The 24,929-nt window shown below is 36.8% G+C and overlaps 1 protein-coding gene across 2 annotated transcripts; it reads right to left on the bottom strand.

Moving 5' to 3' along the window:
• Positions 1 to 1,480: 1,480 nt before the first annotated feature.
• On the bottom strand, positions 1,481 to 24,344 carry LOC139963115 (S-adenosylmethionine decarboxylase proenzyme-like). 2 transcript variants are annotated; one of them, XM_071963641.1, is made up of 12 exons: positions 24,184 to 24,344; positions 19,231 to 19,413; positions 16,005 to 16,091; positions 13,537 to 13,660; positions 12,264 to 12,366; positions 11,330 to 11,372; positions 8,873 to 8,932; positions 7,082 to 7,160; positions 6,604 to 6,696; positions 5,333 to 5,407; positions 4,441 to 4,521; positions 1,794 to 3,835 (listed from the first exon to the last, which is right to left on the bottom strand). In XM_071963641.1, the coding sequence occupies exons 2-12, from the start codon at positions 19,380 to 19,382 to the stop codon at positions 3,704 to 3,706; spliced, it is 1,029 nt and encodes a 342-aa protein (XP_071819742.1). In that variant the 5' UTR covers positions 19,383 to 19,413; positions 24,184 to 24,344; the 3' UTR covers positions 1,794 to 3,703. The 2 variants fall into 2 exon arrangements, with proteins under 2 accessions (XP_071819743.1, XP_071819742.1); XM_071963642.1 differs by lacking the exons at positions 19,231 to 19,413; positions 24,184 to 24,344 and adding an exon at positions 16,850 to 17,000 and having other exon boundaries at positions 1,481 to 3,835.
• Positions 24,345 to 24,929: the final 585 nt, after the last annotated feature.

Here is a 24,929-nt window from a genome sequence, read left to right on the forward strand (position 1 = left end):
GCAAATTAGCAAGGCCCCGGAAAGGGTCATTTCCTGCAATCTAGGGAGTATCTTTACTCAAAAATTTTCTGTACGCTCCGCGCCAAACTGTGGTGGCGCTCCGCTTAGATAGTGTCGAAAGCGCCCCTACAGACCATTCTTGCCCTCCCTGACCAATACTCTAGCTCCGCCACTGCCCTTACTACACTCAAAACCATCTTTGCGAGTACACTACGAGTAATAGCTACTCTCTTAAAAAAACATCGAATATACAAATTACAATGTTTTTACAGACTTTTACGTGCAATCTGAGAAATTGCAGGCTTGAGACCCATATTTTAGGGCTAGGTATTCGCAGCATAAAACACTCGGAAAGTGCCGTTTCCGGCCATCTGGGGGTTTGAAAAAACCCAAAATTTTTTAGTACGCTCCGTGCCAACCGATGGTGGCGCTCCGCTTAGATAGTCTCCACACATTAGCCCCCCCAATAATTTTTCCGTTCCGCCGCGCCTGATGGCCGGCCTGGGGAGAGGTCTAAGGGGAGGGGGTGTCCCCTCCCATTTGGATTTTTTTTGCATTTCCAGGTGGCCTCAGATGCAATTTGGTGCAATATAGCACACTTCAACACCAACTCCATTTTGTAAAGAATTTTGCATTACACCTGGCCTTAGATGCAATTTGGTGCTCCAAATGAGATTTTTTTCTCATTTGGAAATGAAAAGGGGGTTTTCTGACTTGCGGAGAGGGGGGCGGAATGATACTTGCGCCCCCCATATTTTTCACTGGGGGGCTGGCTCCCCCAGCCCCCCGGTTCCTACGCCCTTGTATGCAGAGCATGTGTGAAATGTAAAACAAACAAATTTTATTTTACCAATTTTGAGCTGGCAAGTCAGCTCTGCCACCAACCATAATTTATTAATTGTTACTAATGAAAGAGATACATGACGATGTTTATACACTGAAAATTGTTCACTATACTTACTGCCAAAGCCATTTACAGCTAGTATATCATATCGCAGAGAATTAGAATTTGAGATAGCATGTTGACCCTTCTTGAAGCTCAATAGTGTGAAAATTGTGTATATTTCTGCCTCCCCCCACCCCACAATTGTTTAAATAGTAATGCAATGCCTTATTGTCTCATATAAATGGCTTCTTTGAATGAACACAAACAGTGCCATGCAATTGAATGATCATTCTTAATAAGTTCACATAAATCACAAATTAACAAGAGTCCGAAATCTTTAAACAAATTGGATTCTAGTACCACGATATTGATACCTAAACACACACCATCATGACCACATATGTTCCTGATGCTGTTAGTATCGGAACCATACTAGAACATATTTTAATATAAGTCATTCCTGCGATTATCCATTGCAAATGAACCATCCAAATACCTTTCAATTTGTTAATTTAACAGGGGAATATTGGTTTAATCTGTTCAACGATAGAAAATCAAGTAAAGTTGGTCCTTCAATTGAAAAACAAAAACATGTTTGATCACTGAAACTGCACAACGTGGCTTTATTTTATCAACAGCATTATTTAAAAAAAACAGTATACATATTACAAGTACAAACACAGAATTACCCAGCATGACATATTATACCCTTATAGTTATTCATTGCAGAAATAAATATTCATAAATATGTATTTTAATGATCACAATAACAGCCAATTGGGAAGTCGTTCATAATGCTTATACCACGCTACACTGTTCTCACATTATGCATATTCATATTGTTAATCAATATTCATGCAGCTTACTGATAGCAATAATGGTTTCTTGTTCCTACATCTGTGCTGTGTTTGACATGAATCAATTTCGTTAGAAAAACCAAGAGACACTACTCCCACGCTTTTTAACAGCTGAAATTCGACTTGTGGTATACTATGATCAGTGGTGTCACCAAGGGGTGGTCTGGGGGGAGGGGGAACGTGCCCTCCCAACAGAAATCATGCTCCCCAGGTGCCCCCCAGATGCGATTTGTAGAATTACGTCAACTTGCAAAATAGCGCAACAGATTGCATCTTAGGACCCTTAATTAATAAAAAAATTCTCAAAGGGGGTTACCCCCTCCCCCAAGATGGCATTCACAAATAAACATTGCACCCCCTAATGAAGTGCTGTGCCCCCCTTTGCCCCCAAACATTGAAATGTCTGGCCACGCCACTGCTATGATGCTAAAACTCTGATTAGGATTAACTTTAGATTACCCATAGTTGGTCTTAAAGTTCTCTTGCACAATCCATTCTAACTTATATTGTGATTTTGTGACAAATTTAAAATGAGCCTTGAAATCTAAACAAGATATTTCTTGCCCTTAACTTTTCACCACAGTTAGAATTATTTAGATAACTTTATCTCGAACATCTTACATGTGAAAGTCTTATCATAGCGCGTGTAGGTCTAAACCTAGCTGTAATAACCAGACATACCATCTGAACGTTAGACCCGATTCCTTTGCAAAATTGCATCAAGGCTATAGATTGGAAACTAACAATCACATGGGAGTAATCATGCTAACAAACACTCTATACGAAGTGATTACAATTTTTTCGATAAGTGTTCAACTAAGGAGTTTCCTCACTTTTCCATGCTTTATTTCGACATGAAAGTGCTTTCAAGCCTAAGAAATGAGACTTTTGCCTTTCCCTATAATGTGTCCCATTTTTGCAGACTGACTGGGAACCATGACTTGCGATATGCATTTTCATTTTGTCAGTATTCCCTAATACTAAACGATGGTAACAGCATATACTCGCACTCAGTAATGTCCTGCCAAACAAAAATAGATAACTTCTTTTAATGCAACTGTTGGCAATTTTTTTCAAAGTTTTCTACAAAAGAAATCATTCTGATTTGAATATCAACTTTTCCATTTAATACTTAATCCCATGTTTTATTTTACATATAAATTTGATATAGTTTAGACTCATCTAGTTTAATGGATCTTGCGGGCACGCTCCCTAGTACCAAGTTCAAAAATAGTCACAAGAATGTAGAAGCTGCTGATCGGCTTTAGCAAAGCAGATGGTTGCATAAAATTCCTTTCAAAAAACCTTACAACATTCAAGAAACTTAGTTCAATATTTACCTTACTTAGTTCAATATTTAAAAGTTATACCTGTGCAGCTAGTGTAAAACGATGTATTGAAATTTTAGGATCAATCATTTTGAAATTGCTATCAATTAAACCAACCCTGTGTATCAATGTAGTGTTTTGTCAGGAAAAGAGCTTTGGTTATCAAGCAGCTTGTTTTATTTGACAAAGGTTCACTCTTCCTTTCAAGATTAAAATTGGAATCTTCTCTTTTTGTAAATGTCAACAGGAGTACCACTGTACACAAGACTCCATGCAGAAATACCTTAACATGAAGCAAATTCAATAAGAGTTTTCATACACCTGTTAAGTTATGGAATGATTTGATAAGAAATACAATAACGACATAAATTATGCAATAATGAGCCGTTTATGATGAGATTGGCAATTTAAGGAAGAGTGAGAAAAGAAAATATGAATGAAAGGAAAGTGACATAATTTACTGAGTCTTTGTAGAATCTGATATCTGAAGATTTCCTTCAGTATAACATCTTCACCAACCTCCACCAACTCCCCCGAAGAATATCTAATAGCTTCTGGCGCTGACAAGCAAGAGGTGAAAGCAGAGAACTACAACCAACTATCTTCAACGCTCAAACATTTGGCAACTTCTGTCATCTCTCTTTGATGTAATTACCAAATGTTAGGTTATAGTTTTTGAATTGAGAGTATTGCTTGTCTTGTCTCTTGTACGAAACCAGGAATGTCTCTTTCAGGGCTTGGAAGCTTGATCCGCACTTTGCAAACTGTTGACGAAGAAGGGAAAAAGGAGAGAATCATTTTTACGAAAACCGTGGTGGATATATAGTCATACTTTTACCGCCCATGTTCACAAACACATGATTTTCTGGGTTTACCTTTTTTTGGGGAACTTGAACAAGCTACACTTTTTTTAAATTATTTTTAATATTTAAAGAAAACATCCATTGGCACTGGTCAACAGCAATGCTTACTACGCCTTAGTACAAATGACCTACATTGTAGAACATCAAGCAAGTCAATTACTGCAAACAATATCAGGCTTTATCTTTCGCTTGGAATCATTGTATAAGTATTCTACTATCACATCATCACAATGGGGTACTTACTTTTCCCAAATTTTGTTTCTTTTACCAAATATGAGCAATTTAAAAGGACTGCTTTGTTTTTCGCTCAATAATTATTAGCCATGGCAGCTTTTTTAGGAACGGCAACCTCTTCCTACAAATAGAGGCCGATGTTTACAGAAATCTTTCAGGTATAATCTTATCAAAGAGCCTCTTTCCTCAATGAAAACAAAGCTGAACTGGCATTTTGAAATAAAAAGAACTAGACTTGACAACATTTTGAAATGTTCATTTATAACACTAACCTCATTAGCAAACAGGGTCATGACAAACCTGCCTGGTTTAAATGTCTCAATTACTTTTTGGACTAATCCCGAAAAGTCCTCCTGTAAAAGAAGAATTTGAGATAGAAATCGTAGGTTGTGTGATAAAAGATTACAATAAGGGCTTGGTCCAGTAATGTTGACAGAAAATCTATGAATAATAAGCAATTCCCTCACAAACACAAAGGCAGTAGCAGAAGCCAAAAGTGTGAGAAATCATCAGAAAATGAAAGTGTTCCAAAGTTGGATTGAAATTTAAACACTGTCACTGTAAAAAATATCCAATGAAACAAAAAAAAAGCATAAAAACTGGTTGAAATAGACAAAAGTTCAGCTTAAACATACGTTGATAAAAGATGAGGCATCTCCCCTATGTAAATCATAATTATGTTCTGCTTGTAAGGTGCGAAAAATGTCAGGAAAATTCCTTTTGGCCACGTTGAGATGTCATGCTGTCAAATTTCCAATCAGATGGTGTGTAATCTCCACCTATCTACTTTCTACGCATATTTTGACAATGGTGGATTTGGTTGAACGATCGTAAATAATTAACACTGAAATTTACCAAAAACAAAAGAGAAAGATAGAAGATCAAAAAAGTATAAAGGAGAACAAAAAAGGATGAAAAAAAAGCTTCACAGGAACCACACATATGAAACTTTCAAAAGTTTGAAGGATTGTCAGAAAAATACCATTGCCCACATTATGATATCATGGTGCCATAATATCATGTGAAATTTACTCCTCCATATTATCTACCCCTATTTTGATGACAGTGGAGTTAGTTGGTAAGGTAAGCCGAATTTTGAAGAAGAAAAAAAATTGGGAGAGGGGGAAAACAAGACAGGAATCAAACATATGAAAACTGTTGTACCTTCTCCACATTGGTTTCAAAGCTGACGTAGGAAAATTCTGCTTGAGGTGTCACGTGAATGGTAACATATTGATTCTGCATAGAAGATAATAAACATCACAGAGCATGTAGTAACAGAGGAATATAGAAACAGCTAATATCCTGAACATAATGTATATTAAAATACAAATTTTGAAAAAAGCTAAGAAATAAAAAATTATTTAACTACGTTCAAGTTTATAGTACTCAGGTGTATGGACTCAGAATCCTTACTGTGCTTGTTGATTTTATTTTATTACAATTATCATATTACACAATGACTTCATATTGATGTCAATGCATTTCACATGGTCAGTGAACCTTTCAATCAATTCTTTAACAAAGGATTTATTGTTTTCTCTACTTGAAAAAGAAAGAAGAGCATCTTTATTTGATTCACAAATGTTTTTTCTCCTTCCTTTCTTAAATAAAAGATCAAGTGATGTAAATCAATCAACACTGTTTAACTCTAAGTTCGGGGAGAGTTCTCCTTGTCCCTGAATCACACCTTAGTGGAAATATGAAGACTTCCTGCTCACTGTAATTTTAGTACTTGTATGTTGCTATGCATATCACAAGTAAACTAAAGTGAACACTTAAGGACTGGAAACCAATGTCATTTTTGGTATCCCTTACATGCAGAGCCAACTTCCATTAGATGGAGGCACACACTAGATATAGGATTCCTCCTATTATAACTAAATTTGAAATTTATATGCAGTGATTTCATCTGATTAGTTTAACCAAAACAATAATAATACCATTCATGTCACATATTAATATCAAGTGGTATTTCTTTTTTCATATACATACTGAAGGTGCTTCAGACTTTGCATATTTTTTCCACAAACAAAAATGCACTTTGCAACTGAAAAAAATTTGTCAAAAATGATTCATATTTTGGGTTCTTTCATCAGATGACCATATAGGTTTGCCACCCACAGTAGAATCAAAAATTGATGCAAGCGACAAATATTAGTTTTCAGATGAATGCTGGAGTTGCATCTGACATATGATTTTTATTTCACATATAAAAGTTTAATGCAAATGATGAATTAAACTGAGAAAGATCTGGTATTTAATTTATGCTGCCAGAATATGATCTCATATTTGCAGTGGTTTCATCAAATAAAAAAATATTACTATTTGTTTTGCAGATAAATGTTGCAGGTGCATATGTATGTGTTCATTTTCATTTCTGGTATAAAATTTCATTATCATAGATAGATCTGAATATCTGGTATGACACATACGTTCGGAAGAAGGCCATTCATCGAATATCCGCAGGGCTTAAACAGCTGTTCATCAATTTTGGCGGCTGGGAGAATTTTGTCAATGCCCGATGCCTATAATATGTGGGAGTGAAGAAAATGAGGTTGTAATCTCCGACAATAATTCCTTCTTATTAGGTATGACACTAGTAACAAATATGTGGTATAGGCAGAGCATGTACCTAACAAAGTTATTACATATAATATATAATTACATATGACTTACAGAAAACTTGCCAATAAATCTCAAATCTCTTTCTGAAAAAAAATGAAAATAATTTCTCCAGGAATCAATAATATAAGGAATACTGTATAAGCCTATAATCCATCTACAAGTGAGAAGAGCTGACAAATTTTTTTGTAATCAAATAATTGTTTCTTTTACTGAGGAGCCATAGTCATAGAACTATTGCACAGAATATAACGACAGTTTAATAATGAACCATTTCACAGTTATCACCTTTGTTACATCGCTGCCCTTCTTTCCTTCCGTATCTTCGAAATGCTTCATAACATCTTCATCCAGCTGGGTCATCAAAATGTATGAGAATGTCAAGGAATGGATGAACATTTAAAATACCGTTTCAAACAGCTCATGCAAATCAATTCCTCCGACGGGGGAATGAGAAGAGGCACAGAATAGGTGAGAGCCTTTACTTTTAGTAACTTGATCCGTGGTGGACAGAGAGAAAGAATACTGTTTGTGTTGTCAGAAGACAGGTAAACCGGGAGCAATTTAGCTCTTCGTAAAGGGCATTGCTACCATTCAAGTACCAAGTGAATTTATCACAAAATATCTCATGCAACAAAACTTGTCTATTAGACAAAACATGCATGGTAAAAATAAATAGATAAAAAGAGTACTGTTTGTGTAAAGGCAGGCAAGTCATTCTGTTCAAGCATTGCCTCCTTTGAAGTATATCAAAACAACTGATTGAGTTAATATGACCTAACATCTCCTGTCACAATACAATACAAAGTCAATGAAAATAAATTACAATGTTGGCTTGTAAGCATCACAACCAAATTGCTGGAATATCCACTAATTTGGTTTATTTTTTGTTTAAAAAAAAATTGTGCACTCAACCTATATTTGCACACATTACCCTCGCTTTGTACAAATGCGATATTGAATTTGATATTTTTTTACTGATAAAGGAAAAATACCAGCTATTATTTCACATTATTAATGAGATAATATGAGAATATTGAATGAATCCCCGGGGATCTTCAGCATTTCAGCAGTAGGCACTGTCATATTCATCCTAAAACAGCTGTAGATATCTATCCTGTTTAGAGATCTCCTAAGATAATACTAATAATCATATAATAATAATAATCAGGCAGTTATTTTTATGATGCTTAAGCCACCATAAATGTGAAGGAAGCCCACAAGGGCTTATGGATTAAAATTCACATCGGGTGGCTTCCAATCCAACATTTAACTCAAATTTGGAATCTTTTCAATATTTAGAAAGTCATTTCAGATGGGAAAACTGTGGATTGCTCTTGGATGAAAAACCCACTTTACTATGACCTGGCTGGCGATCAAACCCAAAACCTCCTGATTGCTAAGCCTCATTGCTTCAAATGTCACCGCCTTTATCCACTTGGCCACAGCACCGGTATTTTGTATAGGGCCGTAACATACCCAAATTTATGTGCTAGTTGTGAAAAAATGTTTCAAAAGATCTCGTCTTCAAACTTTAGGAGTATTACAGGTACAAGTTCAGTGTACTTCATTTTGGAGACTTGGATACAATTTTACAGATGGTCAAAGCTTTAACTCAGTTTAGCGGACGTGATCGGAAATACCTCAAAGAAGCTCAACATTTCGTTGCTTAAATGTAGCTAGTTATGGGTGGAGAAACCTGTGTGTTAGTCTGAATATGTAACACTATGTGTGAATTAGGGAATGTGCAAACCTGTACTCTACCTAAAAGTGACTGTCAGAGATTTCTCAAAGGGATTCTCAGTGATTTAAGAGACTTGTCGAGGTTTGAAAACTAGAGAGGATTGACAAAGAAATATAAATACCTTAAACAGAAGGGTCAGGATAACTAGGCAGTCCAGTGAGTACTTTCTCACAAAAAGAAGAAAGTGACATTTGAAATGTTGCTCTACACTGATATGATTTGTTCTCACAGGTCTTTAACAAATCAAAAGTGATCTCTTATGGATTTTTATGTGAGGGTGTGTGTGTTATAGTAATCTTTATAGCTTAGAATGAAGTAAAGATTTAAATCAGGATATCTCAAGAGTTTGGTCTGGTTGTTGGACAACATTCATCCTATCCAGGGTGTAGAGGTACCTGTCAAAATAGAAATCAAATGATAAGAAATTAGAAGATAATAAAATAAAAAAGATGTTAAAAGCAACTGGGTATGTTTTAAATGTACTGTACATTATTGCTTCCAAAATTTAACTACTGTAGTACACAGTGAAATAAATGGTCACCAGTGCTGAACATTGCAGCATGAATTGTCCTGGCCACCATTAGAGCATGTTATGTCCCTGTGATACTACCCCATTTGTCTAATTTAAGAATCCTCAATGTTTTGGAATAATTTGAGTGTTACAACTTCCAGAAAAGTACACAGGTGGACAACTTCTGGCAACTTTTAGCACGCTTCAATTTGAGGTAAAATTCTGATGACCTTGTGATTAAGTAGAAAGGTAATCAAGAAAGGTCTAAATAAATGCCAGACAACTCAAAAATGATCACATGTGTTCAACCTTCATTCAGCATTTTACAGAATCCCCAAAGGCATATGATATACACTAAATTTGACCTTCCAAAAAATCTGGAAATTACTTTGTGGGGAGGGGGAGGGGGGCAGTACTTGAACGGTGGGGAAAAGGTGAACCTCTTGGAATGGTTGGTCTTTTCTGACCTTCTAGCAATTTGAAGTGTGTTAAAATGTGCGGCTAATTCTGTTTAACTGTTAAAAACTGTAAGAAGTCACTCGCGATATATGCCTATACTGTAACTTTGAACACATACCTTCACAATGTGTCATCTATCAAAAAATGTGTTATAAATAGATCGGACCCGAAGGACGTACTGAAGAACTTATTTCTAGCTTCCTTCCCACTAAAATATGTAGCAGAACCCCCCCCCACCTAATAATGAAACATATACAGTACACACAGAAGCAAAGTAATATGACACTTTCAATAGGAAACATGTTTCGCTACATTCAGTCTACTCTCCCTAATTTAAGACGAGAGCGTATGGGGAAATAAAATATCAAAAACCAAACAGAAGCAAAGTAGTACAGTAAGAGAAAATGATGCATTCAAGCATTGAATATAAATTTACTGTATACAGTAAAAGGGTATGCTGTATGCAAAGTCAGCAGTGTGTGTGTACTGTAGCTAAATTCAAATATGCATAGCAAAGTCTTTCAATACTCAAAAACTTATGTGGGTATAATATGACCATGAAAATTTATAATTAACTGAAAACTAGTATACCACAGAAAAAGATGAAACTATTTCAAATATACACATTAGCAATAAATTAGTTACTGTCATAACTGGAAACTAGCCCTTACACGATAATGCTTAGAGAAAAACAAACCGTCAAATTCTATGCAACAAACAGTCAACACCAGAATAACGATTTAAGCAAAACTGCTAATTTAAGTGCACACCACAGAACACTTTCAATAGGAAACATGTTTTGCTACATTCGGTCTACTCTCCTTAATTTTAGACGAGAGCATGTGGGGAAATATATATCGGAAACCAAACAGATGCAACCAACCTTGGAAATATAGCAAACACTACCAAGCCCCCTGACAGATATAAAATGATACTGTCATAGTGATACCATGTTTCACTACATTTTTTTATTGCTGGTAGGCTTTATCAATTTTGCTAGTCATATCGTTTGGAAATGAAACCTCATCAAAAATAATGCCAGATGTTTTTTTGTGCAATTGACAGGGTTGTTCTGTAGAGACTGTCTGATTGAATAACAAAGTTATTATCAGCGTCGTTTGGGTAATAACATATAACATCAATTCTGGCAGTTTTGAAACTGGAAAACCATACAACTATGTGATTTCTCGCCACATTTCATAATTTATAAGAATATACAGTATAATTTATCATAAATAATGTAACAGACAGACATTGTTATGTTTGAAAATTGCTGAATTCTCACGATCAATAATAAAGTTCTTGCACTCAAGTTTCCAGACTCTTTGGACCTCAAACGAACTTTGAGCCTCCAAAGAGAACCAGAGGAGTCTTGTCCTCTATAAAGTAGGACGTTCATTCAATCTATTGTGTTCATTCAAGTTATTCTGTTTACACCAGCTTTCATACTTTGACCTCTATTGACCTCTATGATAAACAATAGGGCTCTTGTACTTGGTAGATATGAAATCAATCGATCATGTACCTTTTCAATTATCGTTTGTGAAAGGAAAGGTGTCACTTAAACACACACAATCCATCACCTTTGCATAGATTCCTCTTGCCATCAACAGGGAATAAACAAAAACAAGTTATTGAAAATCTAGTCAAAGTAAAAATGATGTATTCAGTCTTCTTTTGTTCCCTTTTATCTTTATTTTACACAAACTGATCGGAAAACAATCTTCCCAGTTTTAGGAAACATTATGATAAAGTTAGAATACTCTAGTAGTTTGTACAAGAGAGAGCTTATATGAGTGTTCTCTTGTGAATGTAAACTCACCAGCATTCACCGTTCATTCTACCGAGAACATAAGCTGCACCACCTGATGGAGCAATTAAAGAAACACCAATGAGAGAATGTCGCACATTACTGCAAGGAACTGATCGTTCCCACTTCAAGGAATATTCTAAAAAAACAAAACAGATTCCATGGTGACAGTGGTTAGTAGAAACAGGATCCAGTGTTCAAACGACTGAAATGTTGAAAACTCGGTGAAAAGTATGAAGGAAGCTGTGACTTTACGACACGAATAAACAAGTCTTGTTTCCGTTTGAGAATGCAAGGGGGGATCTGACATCACAAGGGGCAATAGAGGGCAATCGCAAGGGGGCATAGAGGGCGCACAGTGTCAAAAGGTTACCAGTTCATTCTAGGCACGGTAGAAGGGGGTGCCAAGGTTGTGAGGAGACAGGTAAGCGAGGAACGAAGTAAATTTGTGGTGTCAATGCTCCGGCACTCAGGATCAGACGCCCCAATTAAGATATCCCATTAGGGGATGATCCTGAGCCTGCACGGGTGATTAAAATTTGGTGTGATGCACATACCTATCCTTGTCACTTAAACACTGAATGGCACAAGTCAAAAGGTGGATGCCCTGTGCGGTCTATGCTCTATACGGTCAAGTGAATAAGTTGTGCATTGAGTATAAACATATCGCGAATGCAAGAAAACGATGCAGGGATTTCCAGCAGACGAATGTTTTCTTTGCGGGATTACTGATTCAGTTGAAGGGAATCTCGCACCTTAGAGGGAACACTGAACTGAAGTCAAATTCATACGAAAGAAAAGGTTTACTAACTAACATACAATATGTAATAATAAACATGTAATAATTCAAAACATTTCCCCCAAGGCTGATAAATTTATTACAGCAACCTTCTCGCGCTGTCCAATATGACCGTACACAAAATTAGTAATGGTGCAACATACTCACAGTCAAATATTTTGTCCAGCCTCTCCACCTCCTTTTCAAAGGTCTTGTGAGGATTGTGTTGAAGCTCTGGTCTCAGGAAGTTCTTTCTCGAGTAGAACATATCCTAGAGAATGACATGCAGAAAAATGGTTTACGGTGCTGTATACATACATTTAATTTTCTTGGAAATGAGTTGAGAAAGGTCAAATTTAAGGCAAAATTTCCAGAGGATCATTATTATGTGAAACATGAAATTTCGGTGTAGAAACTTCAGTCAGAATTTTGTAAGAAAAATACAAAAGAGTTTAGTCGAAAATGAATGAAGAAGTGGAAATTTGAAGATACACTAAAACCAAGTTCCATATGTCCAATCTGGGCCACTGTAGCATCTACAAACCAGAATTCTTCTTTGGGGGAGATCTCCAACCCCTTTCAGTTTTAATGCTCACCCCCACACCCCCCTCCATGTTTTGATGCATTCCTATCATTCTGACTACCTGTCTGAAACAGACCATTGTTTAAAGTGTTGATTATATCAATAGTAAGGGTAATCTAAGGGTAATCTAAAAATAGTACATGGAAACCAAAAGTATGAGTACCCGCTAATACGTTGTGTAACATTGACTTTCTGGTGACAGACAATGTGAAAATTATATTGAAGAGAAGTACAGTATATATTCCACACTGCAAGTTGAAAACCACATGTCAGTATCTTGCCCCTTACTTGAGATACCGTATGGTTGATTAAATATAACTTATTTAGACTGGCTAAACGATCAACTATACCCCAGGAAGTCAGATCATAGTTGGGGGGAGGGGTAAGGGAGGGGTGGGGGTCTATGATGTCATCTCTGCAAATATTATTAAAAAGCTTTACTCAGGCTGTAACAATCTTCTTGTTGAATTTTCTTTGAAACCTGATACATTTGGGATGTTTGCTTAAGCCATCAATGTTCTCTGTAAATGCATCATTTTTTCTTGGGTAGAAATTTTCTTTTTCTTTGTGGATGAAATGACTGACAAACTATAATGAAGAACAAGGACAATTTCGACTGAATTGCCCTGATGACATCATCCACTCTGCCGTTGCCAGGTGCATTAACAAAATATCACAAAATTTGAAATCTCATATCGTTGTGAGATATGACAGAAGGATCAAGCTAAATTGAGCCTTAAAAAAAAGGGATTCACTTAAAACCAATCACTAAATTGATGAATAAATTGATGAAATGGTTTGGTTCTGAAGAAAGAAAATGAGCCATGTTGAAGTGTAAAATAAAGATGATGTATTTACCTCAACTTCATAATTACAGTGTTCCTTGGCAAGCCGAAATAGTTCCTGAAGAGCTTCAAGCAATAGTGTTGTTCCGCAAGTTTTCAGGATAAAACGGGTCTTGCTCACAAACATACTACTCTCACTAGGAACAAAGAAATTAGTGAATTATTGAAACAGCACTTGTGAACAAAAGCACCATAAGCAGTCAACATATCTGGGTACAAAGGTAACTCTTAAGGGGTGTAACACCAATGAAATTTCTGGGGTGAGACACTAAAGTAATTTCAGTCTCAGATAGTTTCATTATCTATGAAATTCCAGGCTTGAAATGGATGTATTCAATTTTGTTTTTTAAAACATATTCAACAGTTTCCTACAATATGTCATGGACAAATTGGGTACCAAACCCTGAATGATACCATTAAAAGTTCAAGTTATTCAGTTCATTTCGTTTATTGCAACACACCAAACTAAAAATAGATAAAACTAGAGCACCAATGGTGCAGAAGCTCATACCTTTTCGAGCTTAAAAATGTAGGGCCCACAAAACTTTATGGCCCACCAAATTTCAGGCCATTTTTCAGATTCCACCAATTTTGGGCCCATGAGGGATACCCCCCACCCCCTCCGTTAGCAGAATCCTGGCCACACCACTGGCTATAATTCCTATTTTCCCCCTTTAAATCCTATTTTACCCACTCTCTCAAACAATACCACTGGCCTACCCTATTAAACTTTCTCCCCTCTACCTGAGCAGACCTGAAGCACTCGTTGCCAAAATTTTGGCTGGCTGCCTACATACCTCAGGCTCAAAGACTTCTAAGAATCGGCAAGTGCTGATTGGCTATAGGGCTCTCACGCTTACAGTTCAACAGTTAATAACAACTCCCAGTCCTGCTTTAATTCCACTAACAGCCTCTGCAGAGCTTAACCACAAATGTAAACAAACACTGCAGAGACTGGGAGACAAATTAAAGGAGCTTTGGCAAAAGGTGAAGACTCAGATTTTTTTAAACAATGGGGATTAATTGTAATTAATTAACTTTTGACCCAAAATTATTAGGCATCACCTTATTCATACACAATCCAACAATCATCAGTTCAACTTTGAATATGATCCATCAAAATCTTGAGGAGATTGAGATATTTGAAAATATTACAAAGAATGACCCCCGATGACCCCCGAAATGACATTTGACCTCAATTTTCCGAACACCCCTCGTAACTCTCATCCCGAGGAACGTTGTGACCAAGTTTCATTATAACTGGCCATACACTGTACGAACAGGAGCAATTTGAAAATATAGGGCCGCGGCCCGGGCCACAAAAGACCCCTAGTTGATCTTTGATCTCAAATTCATGAACACCCTGAAGGTAAAACTTCCATAGTACTATCATGACAAACCCTCAACATTGTACCATGGAATCTGTAGGAGAAGAAGCATTTTGCGTATTTCCACAAAATGGCCCATTACGGCCCACAGGTGACCTTTGACCCCAAATTTCGGACAATCTCTGATGGCCCTATACCCAATGGTCCTTGTGTCCAAGTTTCATGAAATTCCATCAAACATTGTGCGAGTGGGAGCAGTTTTACCAATTGTTGACGGATAGAGTGATAGAGTGATAGAATGATAGAGTGATAGAGTGATAGACGCCGCACTGTAACAATAGCTCACACCAGCATGCTGGTATGAGCTAAAAAATTGTAATTCCGACAAGTTTTTTTTATCAAAATAAAATAAAACTGTTTGCAAACTGTTTATCCACTAGAGAGCCTGTGTAGGAGGATGTGTAAAAGTAAGTTGGCCTGATGTTTTGATCCTAGCAGGATCTTCTTCAAAGACTAAATGACAGGTAACAGTAACAGAAGGGACAAAAACACGCACAAAATACAGACAGGTTAATGAGCATGGTGAACACAAATAGACGGATGAAAGGGGATTAGTAGACAAGGGATGGAGAGAAGAATAAAAAGAAACCAACAGGGGAAGAGGAGAGGTAGGAGATAACAGTGGAGGGACAACTGTTTATCTCCTACCTCTCCTCTTCCAACTGTCAGGCCAACTTACTTTTACACAAGTTTTTTTATCGTAATTTCAAAAATCTTTCTGTAAAGAGTCACAATTTACACGATGGTTAGCAACCAAGGTTCAATTGCTCCATTGCACCAAAAAAGTTTCTATAAACTTTGCTGTTTTTGGCAAGACTTCTTAAATATATACTTTAATTACTAGACATGTTAGAGCAAGGATACACTGAGTGGTGTTCATCATTAATTATAAAATTTTCTTACTTACAGTACTGTACTGAACTGATGAACCCAGTACATGTTGTAGAAACCACTTTGGGCATTTACAATAAAATCCTAATGGAGTAAGTACTGGAAGTCCAATGGAGCAATGTCGATTGTTTGTGTTATCATTTTGCAATATAAAAATAAGTTAAATCCGTAGGAATTAATGACTGAAAATTTGCTTCAGTACCTGAGTATGTAAGCCGTTTGGTGCTCGTCTTTCAACACGCTCACTATTTCACATTTCACCAACGTCATTAGTTTCTTCAGCTCCTCACTGTTGAAAATAAAAAAATGATGGTTTTGTCTGGTTAAATCTCACAAATAATTGGAAAGTAGTCCTCATCCTGTCTGCATCCTTTTCCAGCATTGTCAGCCTAGAGCTGTCATCTGTAGCCTTTTATTTACTGCACATGCTATATTATAATTTCGTAAAACACTAGCAATACTACTAAGACCACAATTGTTCTGATACAGGACAGCTGTCCACACCTTTAGAAACTGTCTTTGTCCTTCTCCAGTTTATTCCCTACCCCCTTCCCTTAATCCTCTCTTTGTCCCTCCACTGTTTATCTCCTACCTCTCCTCTTCCCCTGTTGGTTTCTTTCTTTCTTCTCTCCATCCCGTGTCTACTAATCCCCTACATCTATCTCTTTGTGTTCACCATGCTCATTAACCTGTCTGTATTCTGTGCGTGTTTTTGTCCCTTATGTTACTGTTACTTGTTATTTAGCCTTTGAAGAAGATCCTGCTAGGATCAAAACATCAGGCCAACTTACTTTTACACATTCTCCTACACAGGCTCTCTAGCAGATAAGCAGTTTGCTAACAGTTTTATTGTATTGTGATAATAGTGAACTTATATATATTGTAACTTCACGATACTAAGACCACAATTGTTCTGATACATGAGAGCTGTAATGACAATCTCTCTGATGTTGCCCTGTCTGTAGTTTAGTTCTATCCTTCTTCAACTACATAATTTAATTGAGGGTTTGATCAGATTCTGACAGACATTGATGGATTTATACTTACAAGTAGATGTCGGGAGTCAGACTGCTTGAAGCAAGTAAAAATTTCCCTAACCACCCCCTGGTGCAGAACTTGACTGTATAAGTCTGGTATATAATATTTCACAAAAGTGTCTCAAAAATACAAATATGATGTTTCCTTGTGTCACTGTGGCAATTTTGGCCATTTTCATTACGGTTTTGATTTCTGAAATTTCTATTGAAAAAATTGAAAAAGTGGTTACAATTTCACTTTGTAACCTCTGTTGACCTTTGACCTTAACCAACTTCAACAGGGTCCGTTCTTATAATTACCATGGTTGGGGGATCCACATACCCCGTTTGAAGTCATCCAGTCATCCCTTTCCGAGTTAAGTTACTGTGTACAATATTATCAGACTTTGCATTTTGAATAGCACTTTGCTATCGGATAATACTGTAGACTAATTATTCTGTCTTGCCGTAATGACAAGAAGGCCTAACATTACGATTATGTGTATGTGTTCACATATATACACAGTAAGTGTACAGAGGATGCAAAGTAAGGCTTGCAAATTATTGATAAAAGGAACTTTTAGCAACAAATCAAATCAACAGAAAGCCCTGTTGACTATTTGAAGGAAACATATCTCTTTAATATACAGTAGATGTATTTTATAATAGCTTTCTAACACTGTGTCCCAAATTGCAGCTGATTTAACAGTATTTGTTTGTTGGTTAAACAATCACCGCCGCCAAGCTTGTTCTTGTTCTTTTGAAGAGTAAAAATCATTTATTGAAATAGTTTTAATTTTTTTTATGCAGACATGTCCTTTTTTCCATTATCTGTGAGTGTGGTGTGGTGTTGTGTGTTTCCTTTGTATAAAAAAAAAATCCTGCACCTGTCAGACACAAGCGGTTTGAAGACTTTGGAACCCTGGCTAAAAGGTTTGTTTTTCTTCATAATTATTACTCATTTTTCTAAATGAAAGAACAAAGTATTTTCACTGAAATCAATATCAATTTGTAACTGATATATATTTCAACAAAGAAAATCCCAGGCAATATAAATTTGTAACTGATCTACAGTATTTCAACAAAGAAAATCCTAGCCAATGCACTCAATGAGGGGAACAGTTGAAGGAGAAAATAAGGAACCACATTAATTCCAGCCACAAGTACAGTAGCTTTGTGATGTCATATTAGACTGACTTTCAAGTCCTCTTCCATACATGTGAAGGAACATGAAAAAAGAGAGATTTGATTGGCGCATGATCTGTTGGGCGGGGCTTGCAAATTTTGATTGAAGTTTGTAAAATCTACAAGTGTTTCGTTACAAAATCTGTGGAATTTCATTCAGCTTAAAACTTTTAAAGACAGATAACTCAATAAAAATAATGAATATTGATATGAAAATTACATAGAACGGTGTCATTTTCACTGAACTTTTAGTGCGGTTAGCTGGAAAGGTTGAAGTTTAAATTTAGCAAACATGTACATGTACTGAGACTTAAAATTAAATTCATATACCATGAGTAAGACATGTACCAGTACATATGTATCAGCTTCTTAAAAAGGCAATTCTGTTTAAACTATGAAATAAACTAGGCATGTAAGCATGTGGAGATCTACCGTATACATATTAACAATATAACTTTGAGATGATGTCATGCCTACAGCTACAGTACTCATTAAATATGCACCTTATCAGCACAGGAACAAGTCTTCTTGAACACAATATAGGTGTTCCACATGCAAAGTTTAAGATCTGTTCAAGCTTCCCTTCTTGAGATTTAGGACTAACAAGGTTTTTTGCAAAATTTGAAACCCTGCTGACCTCAAATGACCTTTGACCTCTACCACAATAGGCTACTTCTACTTACTATAATGCATCCACATACTATGAAAAATAATCATGCTACCTAACTTGAGATATCGTGTTTACAAGGTTTTCAGTTTTTGACCTCTGGTAACCTCAGATGATCTTTGACTTCCACAACAAAAAACAATATGGTTATTCCTCTCAATATGACACATCTACACACTAAATTATGAAAAGTATCCATGATTTCTATCTTGAGATATCGTATTTACAAATTGGGCGTCACACACATACAGTACACACATATGTATACAAACACACTGCATCATGACTGCATTGGTTACGATTCTCATCGAAACCACAAACCTGTATTTTTCTTTAATGACTACTGTACACACATACTGTACATGCATACGTACAGTGCTGTGTTTCCTACATTCATGCATACATGTAGTAAATGTGTTACTAGGATCACCATATAAAGCAATAACGCAGAAATGGGAAACAGAAAAAGACATCTATATACATCGTACGTTACAGCACCTTACCCTTGCATTTAATAAATTTGACAATCTTCTTAACTTAAACTACTGTATATACTGTACCTGGGAATAGATCTCAAATCAGACGCTCCCCCGCCGTCACCTTTCTCCCCTCTCTCGATAGGACGAAACCAAACCTCCAGGAGCTTCTCCGTCCCTTCATAGTGACTGAGTTGTTCGTCTTCACTCATGATGTCCACAGTGCCATTTAACATGTCTACCTAACTCGACAGAGGTATGAGTTGTCTGTGACATAAGAGAAAAATGATGCATTCACGCATGGAATATAATTTTACTGCAAACAGTAGAAAGGATATGCTGTATGCAAAGTCAGCAGTGTGTGTGTACTGCAGTTAAATTCAAATATGCATAGCAAAGTTTTTCAAAACTCAGAAACTTATGTGGGTATAATATGACCATGAAAATTTATAATTAACTTAAAACTAGTATACCACGGAAGAGATGAAACTATTTCAAATATTTACATCAGAAATTAATTAGTTACTGTAACAGTATAACTGGAAACTAGTTATTACACGATAATGCTTTAGAGAAAACCAAACCGTCAAATGCTATCCACCAAACAGTCAACACCAGAATAACGATTTAAGAAAAACTGCTAATTTAAGTGCACACCACAGAACAGTGTACTGGTAGTTAACAGCAAACAAAGCACGACTACAGTACATTTATGCTTTGTGAACTAAATTCTACTGGAATGTAGATAATGAGACCTAATGGCAAATACAATTCTGCAATGCATATCAGATAATTACATGTTTCAGTGCTCAATAAAAATTGATGAAGTACTAGCACTTTAAAGCAATTGATATCCACTAAGTTTATTGTACAATACTGTACGAGTACATTACACACAGTGGGTAGAAAGACAGAACATGAGAGACAGACAGAGTGAGAAAGAGAGGTGGAGAGAGGCGGAGAGAGAGAAATCATCATCACAGTGCTCAGAGGAAATATAAATCTAAGCAGATAACCAATTTGTGTTCAATGAGTCCAACAATATGTCTGATATACAGTATCTCTAGGCTTAGAAGAACTCAAGTGACAGATTACATAAAATGTAGTCTGACAATCCGTTTCACAAACAAAACCAGAGTAAGAGTCCTAGCACTTACTGTACTTGCCACATAACGGAACCTTAAATTTATGCGCATTTAGTTAAATCCCCAATTTGTGCTGGATACACATCATGGGCACACTCCTGAAGATGTGTGTGTTTTATCTCCTTTACTTATAATTATATCAATTATCAGTATTAAAGTCCATTGAGTTTAAATGTATATATTGATTACTGTTGGCAATGGCAGGCTCAAATGATAACTGTTTTACACTTTGGCCTGATGCCATTCCATTAAAGTAGCTGATAAATACAGGCTGAAACTGTCGTTTGCTTTGGTAGGGCATTGGATTGCCATGGTTGGTTGTACCGGCTAGGCGGCTACCATAATGACTGATCGTGGTAGTCAATTCTAGTCATCGCTTTTTGACATCTCTAACTCAACTCATGGGAATTCAACATAATTGCAGAACTACAACATACCATACCCAAGCCAATGGTATGGTTGAAAGATTCCATCACAAACTTAAATCATCACTTAAAGCTTATACATATGTACCCAAACTCTTGGACTGAAAATTTACAAGGGATGCACCGGAAATTTGGATCCGGTCGGAACCGGATTTTGCCGGATAGTACATGAAATCCGGCCGGATAAAATCCGGCCGGAACCGGATTTTTCATTACACAAAAGAAAATCATAAATAAGAAGTAGAAGTATGAAACAAGGAGCAAATCTTAGGTCGGACCATTGAGAAAATTAAATTATATAATCATGTTAAACCTAATTTTTCCTTACTTTGAATATTTTTATTAATTTTTGGAAATAGTTTACATTGATTTAAGTTAATACCAACACCTTTTTAAGAAATAATTCAGGCCAGATTTTGAACAAGATCCGGCCGGATTTTGAAAAATATCCAGCCGGAACCGGAACCGGATAATTGCTCACTATACGGCCGGACCGGATATCCGGTGCATCCCTAATTTAATTTACCACTTGTTTTACCCGGCTAACATTTTTTTCAGCCATCAAAGAGGACTTGCAATATTCAGTCCTTAAAGTCGTGTTTGGCACTACACTACATTTACCTGGTCATTTCTTTGATCCATCCATTCAGTTAGATGCACACTTAATCCCACAGATTACAGTATCATCATCTTAAGTCAACTACCGTATGACAGCTTTACGTCCAATCCAACCACGGGATACATCCCATCATAAATTTTATTATGTCGACAAGGACTTACAAATATGCACCCATGTTTTCCTATGGCATGATGCAATTTACAAAGCCCTTACAAGATCCCCAATATGAAGGACTATTCAAAGTTATTAGTCAAACTGACAATCATTTTACTACTGATGTTGATGGTCAAGAGTTAGCAGTAGGCATCAATCGTCTTAGGTAGCCCAGATTATTTCTGGAGATGCTGATGTCATCACCCCACATGACCCTGTACCTGACTCACGCTGCATGGCCGTTTCAACGTCTTACACTGTTTCCAAAAATTTCAATGGATGCCACATCTTTCTGCATTGAGGGGCAGCTGCGTGTGGCACATAGGGATAGGAAGATTCAATAGCTCTTGTAAATCCCGATGGCATCAATTCCTTTCTTGACACCAATTGGTGTCTTGGCTAGCATTACTTCTTCTGGTAATTTATTCCATAATTTCCAAGCTATGTTGAAAAAAAGATTGTTTTCTAACTTCTAAGTGTGCTTACTGCTTACACTGGTCAGCTAGTGTCCTCTGGTGGTTTTCTTGTCAAAAAAATTGAAGTACTGTACTTCTCTGGGTGACTGGGTCTATGTCAATGGAACCATGCATGATATTCTATTCAGTAATTACTGTAGATCCTGCCTCATTTGGCGCTGTTCCAATGTTGTCCAATGTAGGACCCTAAGTCTTTGTTAATATTCTAGATGTTTTACCCCATTCACTAGCTTTGTCCTACGTCTTTGTACTCCTTCCACCAGACTTGATGTCTTTCGTTAGATATGGTTATCGCTGGGATACAATAATCTATGTGAGGAGATTACAAGCGATTTGCATGTTTATAACAGTTTTACTATCATACTGGGATACAATAATCTAGGCTATGTGAGGTCTCACAAGTGATTTGCATGTTTATAACAGTTTTACTATCATGCTGGGATACAATAATCTATGTGAGGTATTACAATAGACTTGTATAGGATTATAACAGGTGTACTATCAAAGTTGCTAAAGTCTTGCCATATCATTTCTATAACTAAAATTGGCCTTCTTTAATGCTTCTGCACATTGTTTACTAGGCTAAAGTGATTTGTGAATAATCACTCCCCAGATCTTTGTCTTCTTCCTTACTTGGTATTATTCTTCCATTAGGTTAATGCTCAGCTTGTGGGTTATTATATCCACAATGAAAAACAGCACATCATTCAACTTTGAAACCTATCTGCCATTTCTGAGTCCAGTCATGACAGTTTGGCCAAATCACGTTGCAATATCTGACTTCCCCTCTACTTCTAATTCTGGATACCACTTTAGTGGTATCTCATATGATGCAATCCCATCCTCCAAGTTACTCATAAAGATTGTAAAGCAGAGTAGGCCCAGTAGTAACCCTTGTATGCACAGAGCTTGCCACTTCCATCAATGAGCCTAATGAGGATTCCCATCCACTTAAAACTACTCTTTCCTTCCTCCTATTTAGCCTTTTTCAATCCATTTTCCAACTGTTCCAGTAATCCCACAAGCTTCTAGCTTCATATTTAATTTCCTGTGGGGTAGTGTCTAATGTCTTGCTTAAATCTAAGATCAATGACATCCACTGGGTTTCCTTCCTCTACTACAGTATATGTGTAATTTCATCCAAATAAGTGTTAAGATTTTGTGGCACATAACCTTCTCCTAAACCCATGTTGACTATTTTTTTAATATTCCATGTCTGTCCAGATGATTTGCCACATCATCCCTAATTATAGATTTCATCATCTTACATGTGATTGATGTCAGGCTCACTGGTCTATGATTTGTTAAGATCCTTCTTTAAAGAGGGATTCAATATTTACCTTTTTCCAGTCATCTGACATACATGTTGTTTCTAACTATGATTTAAAAATACATACCAGCGGTTCCACCACTTGTTCTTAAGTGTTAGCTCTATCAATGTACGAGGAGAAATTGCATCTTGTCCAGGCGCATTGAAAGCTTTTACTTAGTTCTCTCAATTTCTTTTTGACTGTAATGTCAAAGTTAGCTTTTAAACTTTTCGTCTCATCTTGATAATATCCCATTAAACTCAACTTGTGGTAAAGCGTTGCTCTCTTTACAAAATATAGACACAAAGAAATTGTTAAATGCAACTGCTGTTTCTGCCACCTTGTCTATAAATTAACCATTGTTGTTCTTGATTTGTTCCACTTCATTTGGAATCTGTTGTTTGGATCTAATGTATGAATAAAATGACTTTGGATCATTTTTTATTTCATTTGCAAGTCTTTCTTCAACCAAACTGGCATAGGCTATGCTATCCCGCAGATATCCAATGGCCTGCAGCTCGCTATTTGGATTATGTTAATATTGTTTTTCATTCCCTTTACACGTAGGCCCTAGGCCTATACGCATAGGCCTAGCATATCAATTTTTCTCCGATCTCTAATTTCGATTTGTGATCTGAGATGGGGCTACTGCAGAGAACTTATCTGCCTTCTGTAGCCTAGACCTAGAAAATGAGTACTGTATTCATCGTGCAAACCGAAGCCCTTAATATTATAAGGCTTATGGCTTATGCCTAGGAGTAGGGGGAGGAAGTTAGGGCCAAGGTCTAGCCTAGAGCCTAGGCCTAGAGGCTATAGACTAGTAACAAGTTCGAAGAATATATTCTTAACTTAAGTTACTGCGGACCCTTAACAAAAGACCAAACAACACGGCGCAGATTAAGTACTCACCATTGACATATGCATCGAATACTATGGTGTTCATATTTCATAATCGATAAAGAATACTTGAGCAGCAGGCAAGATTGAACATACAGCATGTGGCTCAAGCCTAACGCGAACGACCGAAGCTAACAATAATGTAGCCCCACTGATCTACACAGATCAGTGTGTAGCCCTACTTAAAATGGACCTGTTTGAAGGTAGCAGCCACTAACAGCAGCCAATGTTGTGTACATCAATGTTACGCGCGGTTGGCCACTGATGTTTGCACACTGTGACGAGCTCTGTGTACGCTGTGGCGGCAAAGTGGATCCACAGCAGCCACTAAGGGCAGATTATAGTAGCAGACAACGGTTCCTTTTTTTTATGACCTGTTTTAACTGAGCGCTAATAATTCACGCTATATACACTGTAAAATTACAAAAATGGCATCATAAGAGAGATGAGATATAGCTCTTTCATGTGATATAAGTCTGGAATGGAATGGTGACCGATCCATGGTTCTGCATCCATAGTCAACTTAAACTTGTGGAGAAAGGCGTAAATTTCGCGAGTTCCTGCTTGCGGGAAGATCACATATACATACATACATACATACATACAAACTGCGTCAATTTTTTTACCAAATTTGACCCCCCCCCCCCAATGTCTATACAGTTAAGTTACGAGAATATTACACGTGGTATGCAAAAACAGTCCGTAACACTTTTATTTATGGAATATCGATGGCCACAAACCGCTGGATCCTAGTCGGA

The sequence above is a fragment of the Apostichopus japonicus genome, chromosome 21 (genome assembly GCF_037975245.1).
Source record: "Apostichopus japonicus isolate 1M-3 chromosome 21, ASM3797524v1, whole genome shotgun sequence".
Classification (NCBI taxonomy): domain Eukaryota; kingdom Metazoa; phylum Echinodermata; class Holothuroidea; order Aspidochirotida; family Stichopodidae; genus Apostichopus; species Apostichopus japonicus.